This window comes from Fonticula alba (assembly GCF_000388065.1).
Source record: "Fonticula alba strain ATCC 38817 unplaced genomic scaffold supercont2.9, whole genome shotgun sequence".
In the NCBI taxonomy this organism is placed as follows: Eukaryota; order Rotosphaerida; family Fonticulaceae; genus Fonticula; species Fonticula alba.
Genome location: NW_009242979.1, coordinates 1,035,117 through 1,045,059, shown reverse-complemented (window position 1 = coordinate 1,045,059; position 9,943 = coordinate 1,035,117). Strand labels below are relative to the sequence as shown.

Here is a 9,943-nt window from a genome sequence, read left to right as displayed (position 1 = left end):
GCATAAACGCTCGACCGAGGACGGAGATACGCGGGTGGGCGGGCCCAGCCGCGGGGTTCTCAGTTCCAACCCCTGACCGAGCCCAAAGGTCAAAAAGGGGGACTCTCGTTGAGAGCCTCCTGAGAGCGAAAGCCTTAGCAGCTGTGTGTCGAAGAGTATACGGAAGTATAGCCGAAGCACCAGTTAGGCCGACGAACACCTGTTCTAAGGCTTCCTCTCGAACCCTTTTTAACATCCGAGTTCCTTTCTATTTTCGCTTGCCACTAACTCGTCTCAAGCCGAGTTACTGACTCATCTGGTAACAGACGACCGTGAACCGCTGGTTGGTATGTCCCCTCCTTCATGCCAAGAGGTTACTAACCAGGTGGCAGATCACACTGGTACCCTTCGTCAAGCCTCACTCACTTGACTTAGGCTTAACCCGTGTGAACCCTGCTACACTGCCGCATGCTCTGCGCCTTGTATCCTCGCACCCGGGGTCTCGGCCCCCAGACAATGCATGCGGCCACCGATCAGAGATCGCGTCGCGCCGTCGGGCCGACGCCCAGCACCCCTCAGCCCGGCCGAGATCCAGGCCAAGAAGGACCACCGGCTTCACCGCCCCCCAAGGCACGACGCTCTTCCGATCTCTCGCACCCGGGGTCTCGGCCCCCAGACAATGCATGCGGCCACCGATCAGAGATCGCGTCGCGCCGTCGGGCCGACGCCCAGCACCCCTCAGCCCGGCCGAGATCCAGGCCAAGAAGGACCACCGGCTTCACCGCCCCCCAAGGAAGGGCCTCAGGTGGGGGACTCCGATCAGCCAACACACATGCCTCCACCCTGGCGCCAGGCAGAGCCATGGGAAAGACCCAATGCCCGCGCGAGAGCGGCCGGGCCTCTTTTCCCCGCATCAGGCTCATACCCCAGCTCCGGGGCTCCGGCCGCGGCAGTGGCCGACTCTCCTCTCCCTTGCCATGATCAGCGGGCGCTCTGGCTTCGTGGCGAAGCGGGCCCTTTGCCACGCGGATTGCCCCTTCGTCGGGGCCTGCCACGCCGGCTCGCAGGTCACCGACGCCGGGCCAGCCCCCACAGAATGAAGCGCGTGGCCGGATATCAAGGCGAGCGGGTGGCCGGCTCGTCCGGGCCCAGCAGCCCCCGGGCGGCCATGTATGCCCCTTTCCCCCTCGCCTGGTGGGATCGGCCGCGAGGCGGCCGGCGTATCGTCCTGCGGCTGGCCACCTGCAGATCGGAAGAGCGTCGTGAATGAAGCGCGTGGCCGGATATCAAGGCGAGCGGGTGGCCGGCTCGTCCGGGCCCAGCAGCCCCCGGGCGGCCATGTATGCCCCTTTCCCCCTCGCCTGGTGGGATCGGCCGCGAGGCGGCCGGCGTATCGTCCTGCGGCTGGCCACCTGCCCCGGGCCCTCGCGAGCGCGTGGCCGGGTCGGGAGCCCTCTCCGCCATCGGGCCCCTTTGGGCCGTGATGCGTGGCGATCCGCCCCCTCCTCCCCAGCGGATCTCGAAATGTGCCTGGCGTTTCTTGCCACGCAGCGGGCCATCCTTCAGGGGCCAGGAGTTTGGCTGGTCCCCATGGCGCTCGAGGCGCGCCATTCGCCTGCACATCCTGGCCTTCGTGGTCCCCCGGCCCGGCCGCCCGAAGGGGCATCGCTCGGCACCCGCCCGGGGCACGCTCTCGCCCGCTGAGCCCGCCTGGCGGAGCATGAGCCCTCGGGCGGCCCTTCGGCCAGGCCCCCGCGAGACCCAGTGGCCGCAGGGGAGACGTGTCGCCTGACGGCCCATCGCTCGGCACTGGCATCCCAGCTATGGCTCATTGACATCGGAGCACTTTCCCGGCCTCTCGCCCCCTCGCCAGCCAGTCTCGCTGCGCCTCCAATCGGCCATCTTCCGCCATCCCCGCAGCTCGTCCGGGCCAAGCACCTCCTTCGATTGCTGCGCCCGAGGCTCGGCGGAGTTGCCCCACCCGGGGTGGCAGCTCGTCTGCCAGTCCGAGCCTTTGGCTGGGCCTCGCCGGCGTCGGTGCATGGTCTCTGCGGCACCCTCCCTCGCCCCTTTCCCACCAGCCACGAGGGGCCGGGCACCGTCCCTCGTACGCTCGGCTGCCGGAAGCCCATGTGCCCGCAGGAGCACCCGGTTGCCCCGCGCGCGCGCGCGCGCGCCATGCTCGATGGCCAAGAAACCGGCCTCAAGCTGGGCTTCGGGCCAGCGCCCCAAGGCGCCAGACCCCTCATGGCGGCCACACCGCCCGAGCAATGGTCCCTCTCTCCGGGGAGATTCCGCGGCACCACGTGGATCAAGTCCGTAGACGGGCCCCGCCCTCCGCACCCGAGCCCCTGCCCCTCGGCCCTTGCTCGGGCATAGGCCGGAGGCACATCGTCCCGACACGCCCCTCCACAGAAATCCACCGGCCGGATGCCTTTGCCAGCCCCGGGTCCTTTCGAATGGGCAGCAGATGCCACATCTCGCCCACGCAACACGGAAAGCCGACCGGCAGCCCCCGGGGCAAAGCTGTCTCGGGGCCCGCATGCTTCCGCGCGTCTGGCGCCCATAGCCCGACCGACCGAGTGCCGGGCTGGCAGCTGCGCCCGGCCTCGGGCCAGTCGCCGGAAGATCCCGCCCGGGGGGGCCAGTCGAACCGCCGGGATGTGCCAGGGCCCGGGCCAGCCAGCCGGCCTCCTCGAGGCAACCCATCCCCCGGCCCCCGGGGACCCGGCGACTTTTCGCCTGCCACCCTCGGGGCACGGCATAAGCCCACGCCCGGCACAGACCCCGCCCACAGGGCGCCATGTCGGGGCCATGCCGTGCTCGCCATCAGGCCATCGGAGCGTCGGGATCCCCGCATGCGGCGCTTCGCCGGTCCCAAGCCCAGGCGTGGTCGTGATGCCGTGGCAGGGCCCGCCCGGCTCCAAGCCCGAGTGGGGAGCATTTCCGACCTGGGGCTCCAGCAGGCTCCCGGCCTGCTGCAAAGGGTCCTCCCCTCCCCTCGCCCTGCAGCAAAAGGCCTCCAAACATGGCACCCACTCGCCCTCCCGGCGGGAACCCGCATCGATCGCGGCAGGGGAACGGCACGCCCAAGGGCGGCCGCCCGTTCGCCGGCGCTCGAGAGCCCGGCACCCAGGCCACCCATACACGGCCCTGGCCCCGCGACAGGGGCCCCTCCCTTGGCCCGAGGACGGGCGTCCTGCCCAGAGGGACTTCCACGCCCCGCCCGAGTCCCACCCACCGAGGAGAGGCCGCTCCCCGCAATGGGCATTGTTTGTTGCGTGCTTCCACTTCGCCAAGAGAAAAAAAGCCCTCCCCTCCGTCCTGACGCCAGCACCACGGGCACCATGGGCGAAGGCACCTCGCGGGAAAAAAAAAGAAGCCCACCTGGCATTCGGCCGACTCGCGACTGGCCCTGATCCTTCTCCCGAGCCGACTTCCGAGCCACGCCCGGTGGTGGTCGTGGGGGGCATCGCGCCGGGAGGATCGCACGGGCGATGCCTTGCCAGCCCGTCAGCGGGCGACCTCTTACGCGCGCCATGACCGCGCTGCTCGGCGCCTTGTCGCCCCCCCCCCCCCCCTCTCGCAACACGGCACCCCTCCTCGGCGCAGCACCCCGACACCGCTCCAGGGGGAATGCCCAAAGAAGGGATGGAGGCTTTATTGTCCACGACTACCGACGGCACCGGGCCGAGGGGAGGTGCCGCCATCGACATCGAGAAGCCTCCACCGGCGGCGGGGCCTCCCCGCGCGAAAGCGCCGAGGCGCACGTGTCCTAGACCGATTCGCCGGCCGCCACCGCCCCGCCATCGCTCACCAGCATGTAGTACATGGAGCACTGCTGGCGCAAGGTCGAGGCATCCGGCCGGCGGGCCGGCTCCGGCTGCCAGCAGGCCGCAATCAAATCCACAATGCCGGGCACCTGGCCACCCAGGGCATCGGCCACGCGGCCCAGGTCCGGGCGGCTGTCCGACTGCACCAGCGCAATGACCTTGTCCATGGTCAGGCCTGGCCCGACAGCCCAGCCAGGCCAAAGGGAGCAGCATGGCCGCCCGGCCGATTGGCCCCCCCAGGAGCCCGCATGCAGGATGTTAGCCACTCGCGACACCGCGGCAATGCACGCAGCAACAAGCAAAGCGATCCCCCCCCCCCCCGCCCACCCTGCCAGGCCGGGCAGCCACAGTCACCGGGGGCACGCACCAGTCCAGGGCACCTGCCGCGTGAGGCAGCCCCACAGGACCACGCTGGCCGCGAAGATGTCCGCCGGCAGGTAGGCCTCGCGCTCGAGGCTGCGTCCCGTGCTGAAGGCCGAAATGAGCTCCGGCGAGGCATAGCACACGGTCATGGCATTGATGGGCGGCAGGCTGACCACCAGGGCGGAAAAGCGATCGGAGCTCAGATTCCGGCTGGTGCCCAGGTCCCCGAGGGCCGCATGCCACCGGCCATCGGGCGTCTGGCTGACAAAGATGTTGGCCGGCTTCAGGTCACAATGGGCCACGCCATATGCATGCATGGCCTCCAGGCCGGTGGCCCACTGCTGGGCCACGTCCAGCCGCTGCGCCAGCGTCAGCGGCACCTCCGAGGCCAGCAGCGTGTCCAGGCTGTCCTGGAAGCGCTCCATCACAATGGCCGGCGGCGATTCGCTGTACCCATGGAGCCGGACGACATTCGGCGCGTCTCGCAGCAGCCACATGAGGGACACCTCATTTTGGAAGAGGGCCACGTCCATCGGCAACATCGCCTCCGCCCGCGGGGCTTTGATGGCCACCGTGGCTGCGCAGCCCAGCCGCGCCGAAGTCCCGGTCCCCACGGCCTCCGCGATGTACACGCTCGCTTGGGCGCCCTGGCCGAGGCCGCCGTCCTCCTGGGGCCGGAAGTCCACCGACAAGTCCACAAGGATGGACCCCGGCAGGGCCAGCTCCACAAAGGTATTGAGCATGGTCGAGTCTGGGATGGGCGCGCCGCCGCCGCCGCCGCCGCCGCCGAAGCCGGTCAGTATGGAGGCCCGGCCACTGGGGCGGAAAGAGGGGGGGGGGCGGGAAAAAAAAAGGAGCAAAATAACACGCATGCGGGCCACACAGCACCGCGCCCATGCGCCCGACCGAATGGGCGCCACCCGGGCCAGCACGATCACCCCCACAGCCAGGACACGCACCTTCTTCCAAGCCATTTGCGCTCTTCGCCCGCAGTGCCACACAGGCGCGTAAGTGCCGGAAAAAGATAGGGGGGGAGGGGGATTGGCCCAAGGCCCGTGGTCAGTCGGCGGGCCGGCACACCGGCAGGCAGGAGGATGCGCCGGAAAAAGGAGAGACAGAAGAAGAATCATCCCGAGCACCCGGCCGAGCCGGAGGCCGATCGCACGCCTGGGCGCCAGGAGCCACACGTACGAAGATACTCTTGGCCGCGGCGTTGGCCGCGCGGCGGCGGAGGTACAGCACCACCACGATCGCCAGCAAAATCAGCACCAACAACACTCCGGCGACCACGCCGACGATCAACCCTGTCAAGCCCCGGGCCCCCGGGGATCACCCGAGCACCCAGAGTCCCGCGCGGCGGCGGCGGCGGCGGCGGCGGCGGCGGCGGCGGCACACCAGTCAGCAAGCGCCCAGGCAAAGGACCCCCCCCCCAGGTGGGAGAAGGAAGAGCAGGCAAAAGACCCAGCCGAGCGCGTACCGATGGTCGAGGTGCTCCTGCTCGGGCGGCGGGTGCAATCCTCGGCCGAGGGCCCGTCACAGAAGGCGCACTTTTCGTGGCACACCGCGCACGGGGCATTCGGGGCATCCCGATCAGCGAAGGTCCCCGGCGGGCACTCGGCCACGCACTCCTGGCCATGCAGGAGATGCAGCGCACCGGTGCACTGGTCGCACGAGCCCCGGATGGTGGGGCACTCCAGCTGGCCCCCCGGCAGGGGCGTGCAGCCGGGCTGGTCGGCCGGCGCGGTGCACCGCTCGCAGCCCTCCCCGCAGGCCAGGCACACCCGGTCCTGGGGCCGGCCCACCGGCGCGAAGCCCACCATCGGACAGGCCGACGCGCAGACACCCTCCCCAACATGCAGCCAGTGGTCCTGACGGAAGCACGAGGTGCAGAAGGTGGCGCTGTTGACACAGCTCCGGCAGGACTTGTCACACCCGGCGCAGTGCCCCGTGCCCGGGACATGGTACTCCCCGGGCGGGCAGGCCGTCACACACCGCCCCGCCGACAGGATCCACCCCTTGCGGCAGGTGACACAGTGGATGGTGCACTCGTCGTCCCCCACCGCCAGGCCGATCTCGCAATTGGGCGGATTGGCCCGGCACTCGTGGGCCATGCTGCACTTGGTCCAGCCCTCGGGGCAGGTGTCGCCGCAGGTGCCCGCCGGCAGGAGGACCTGCCCACGCCGGCAGCTGGCACACCGCCCATCGCCCTCGCACGTGCGGCAACTCGGGTCACAGGCAGCACACCCCGGCTCGGACTCGGCCGGGGAGGACCCACGCGCCAGGTCCTCCCGGTGGAAGCCCGCCGGGCAGTCCAACAAGCACATGCTCTCCTGGAAGAACACCCGCTCGGCCGGGCAGGATGTGCAATCATCCTCCCCCGGCCCGGAGCACTCCTGGCAAAGGACATGGCACGGCATGCAGGAGGCGCCCTCCGCATCGGCATAGCTGCCCGCCGGACAGGCGGCCATGCAGCGGTACTCCGCCCACAGGGGCGCCTCCGCCAGGCAGGACGTGCACTGGTCCTCGGCCGGGCCGAGGCAACTTTTACAGCCGGCCTCACAGGCGAGGCAGACGCCGCCAATGTGGGCCGTCTCCTCCGGGCAGGAACTCGTGCACTGGCCCCCATGCAGGGCGTATGTCCGCTCGCACTGGGTACAGGTATTCCGGTCATCCGGGCAGCGCAGACACCCAGTCGGGCACAATTGGCACTCGCCATCCTGAGCCCGGCTCGAGGCCGGGCAGGAGGCAACGCACATCATGGCACCCACGTCGATGGCAAATGCGAAGAGCCCCTCCGGACAGGTCCCGGTGCACTCGGTGGCCCGAAGCCCGGAGCATGTCGCGCACGACCGATGGCACGGAAGACACCGCCTGTCAATGGCCACATAGCCCGGGGCACAGGCCTGCACGCAGACTCCCTCCTGGAGGACATCCGCCGCATCTTGGCACCGCCAGCAATCCCCATTGCTCGGGCCATTGCACGAGGCACAGGACACATCGCACGCCAGGCACTGGTCACCGGCCGGGTCGGGATACTCACCCTCGGCGCAGGGGGACTGACAAGTGCCCCCGGATTCGGGATTATGCTCATCCGGGACCAGCTCCAGTCCCGGCCTGCATGCCGTACACTGATAGTACACTGGGCCGGTGCACTCGGCACACGTCACCTCGCATGGCAGGCACCGGCCATTGGCGTGGTCCGGGTAGGTGCCCGGCGGACACTGATCAACACACACACCCTCCTCGGTCAGGTAATACCCCCACACGCAGGACAAGCAGCGATCATCCTCGGTGCATGCCTCGCATCCCTCCGGACAGGGAGCGCACGAAGCCCCGGCAGCCGGGGCCACCGGCGGCCCGGCAGCCCACCGGTATTCGTACGCGCAGGCCACGCACAAGTGAGCCTCCTGCGAGCAGAGCATGCACTCGCGATTGCACGCGGCGCATGCGCCCGATTGGAGGAAGGTCCGCCCGGGACAGATGGCCACGCAGAGTCTCGACATGCCCGGCTGGCCGGCGTTCTCGAACACCAGCCCCGGCTGGCATGTCGAACAGGAAAAGGCGTCCTCGCACTCGACGCACGACCCATCGCACCGCTGGCACTGATCCCCGGCCCACCGCTGGAAGAAGCCCTCCCGGCAGGCGTCGCAGGAGAAGCCATCGACGCACTCGGTACAGCCCTCCGAACAGGGCACGCACTGGGCGACATTGCCATCGGCCCAGGTGCCCATCGGACAGGCGGCCACACACTGCCCAGCATGGAGGAAGTGCCCGGCCCGGCATGCGGTGCAGGCAAACCGGTCATCCGGGCGGCTGCACTCGGCGCAGGTGCTCGCGCAGGCAAAGCACCGGTCCGGCTCGAAGCCACCCGTGGCCCGGGCGAAGCCCGACCGACACCCGGTGCACACGAAGGGCACGCCGGCCGTCGGGTCGCCCGTGCAATCGACACAGCTGTCATGGCACCCGCACAGGCCCTCCTCATCGAGGTACATGGTGTCCGGGCAGGTGCCACTCGGAAGACAGGCATCCGGCTGGTGGGCCAGTCGAGCGCGGCACGCAGTGCACTCGCTGGGGCCCGGCCCGGTGCAAGATCGACAACGCGCATCGCACGGCTGGCAGGCATCCCCAAAGGTCCCGGACGGGCAGGGAACATAGATGGCCAGGTGCATGGCCGGAGACTCCATCGAGGTGGTGCCCACCATCAACGACGCCAGGTGCCGCGGATGGGGCGTACTCCCGCCGGCCGCCCGGACCACCAGGAGGGAGGAGAAATCCATCTCCACATGCCCGGCATTGGGCCCCAGCTCCAGCGGCGTGAAGGTGGCCCGGAGGAAGTGACATGCCTCGGTCGGACTTTCGCCACACCGGTACAATGCCACCCCCACATGGTTCGGCAGCAGCATGACAAGGCAGGCCGGGGTGTCCGGCCGGTCGGGGATTTCCACCACCAATTGGTGGTCCGTTCGGAACAAGGCCGCGGCCGGCAGCCGGCCGAGGACCTGCCAGCGAGTCGGCAAATCCCCCGTCCGACCCTGGGGCGCCATGTCCCCGGGCGCATAGTGTACCAGCCACTCGCCATTGGCGATGCTGCTGAAGACCATCTGCCGGGCCGGCCGGCCGACGCCCGACCACGAGGAAGGGCCCATGGTCGGCATGCTATGCGGAGTATGAGGCGACCCGGGCGCTTGGATATACTGCGTGCCGAAGGGCGCCCACGCTGCCCGAGCCGCCAGCAGCTCCGTCGGGAAGCCCACCAACATATTCCCATACCTCGACCACATGCCGGACCAGGCGGCCTGGTCCAATTGACCCGGCCCGGCCATCAGGTAGGGCCGCGGCAGGGTCGGCATGTGGAACCAGTCGCCCAGCAGGCCGGGCGTCAGGTCGAACTTCGCCCCGTCGAAGGTGGCCAAGAAGGGCTTGCCGCTGTAAAGTTGGACCACCAGATGTTGGCGATCCACCTGTTGAATCCAATCGCACGACTCGACACCGACAAGGGGAAAGGCGGCGCGCTTTGTTCGAACACACGGCGCCTCGCCACTCGAGCCGGCCGCCCGCCGGTCACACGCAACCACCACCTGGTCGATGGTGGTCGAGGTGCAAAGGATGTAGCCCAGATAGATGTGGCTGTCGGTCACCACCGGACCGGCTTCGGCGGCCCGGCGGACATACATATTGTGCTGCTGGTCCCGGAAGAGGGCCACCTCTGGCGGGGGCACCGACCGGTCGGCCGCCCCGGCACCGATGTCGCTGTTGGCCATGATCGATGTCTGGCCAGTGCCGAAGAAGAAGAACACCCCCTGCCCGGGGAGCGGCTCGGTCGCCGAGGTGGACCCCAGGCTGTCAGGCCGAATGACCAATGTCCGGCCCTTCAACGACCACATCATCTGGGTGGTGGCCATGCATGATACATCCGGCGGACCAACCAGGGGGTCGAATTCGATGAGCTCCTCCTCGAGCGTCGCAAATGCCAATGAGGCTGTCTCACTGGCATTGGGCTGTCGCATGCACAGGGAGCCACTCTCGATGAAACCCTTCGAGCAGGTCGACACGCAAGTGCCCCGCCCATCCGGGCCACTGGCTTCCACCAGGAGGGGCTCTTCGCAAATGAGGCAGCCATCGGGGCCATCGCAAACGCGGCATCCGGCCTGCGAGCAGGCCCGACAGGGCCCCATGGTCCCGGGGGGGACTTCATCCACCGGTGGCCGTGTATGCCCGCCAGCCGAGTGGCAGGCCGACATTCGGGGCGGGGGGGCGGGGGGGGGGGG

At 69.2% G+C, this 9,943-nt stretch overlaps 1 protein-coding gene across 2 annotated transcripts; it reads right to left on the bottom strand.

Moving 5' to 3' along the window:
• Positions 1 to 4,594: 4,594 nt before the first annotated feature.
• Positions 4,595 to 9,927, bottom strand: H696_05301 (the record flags this gene model as incomplete). Of its 2 annotated transcripts, XM_009499163.1 has the most annotated exons (4): positions 5,653 to 9,927; positions 5,367 to 5,479; positions 5,135 to 5,156; positions 4,595 to 4,926 (listed from the first exon to the last, which is right to left on the bottom strand). In XM_009499163.1, coding segments are annotated over exons 1-4 (4,731 nt in total), but the record flags the coding sequence as incomplete, so codon positions are not given. The 2 variants fall into 2 exon arrangements, with proteins under 2 accessions (XP_009497438.1, XP_009497439.1); XM_009499164.1 differs by lacking the exon at positions 4,595 to 4,926 and having other exon boundaries at positions 4,948 to 5,479.
• Positions 9,928 to 9,943: the final 16 nt, after the last annotated feature.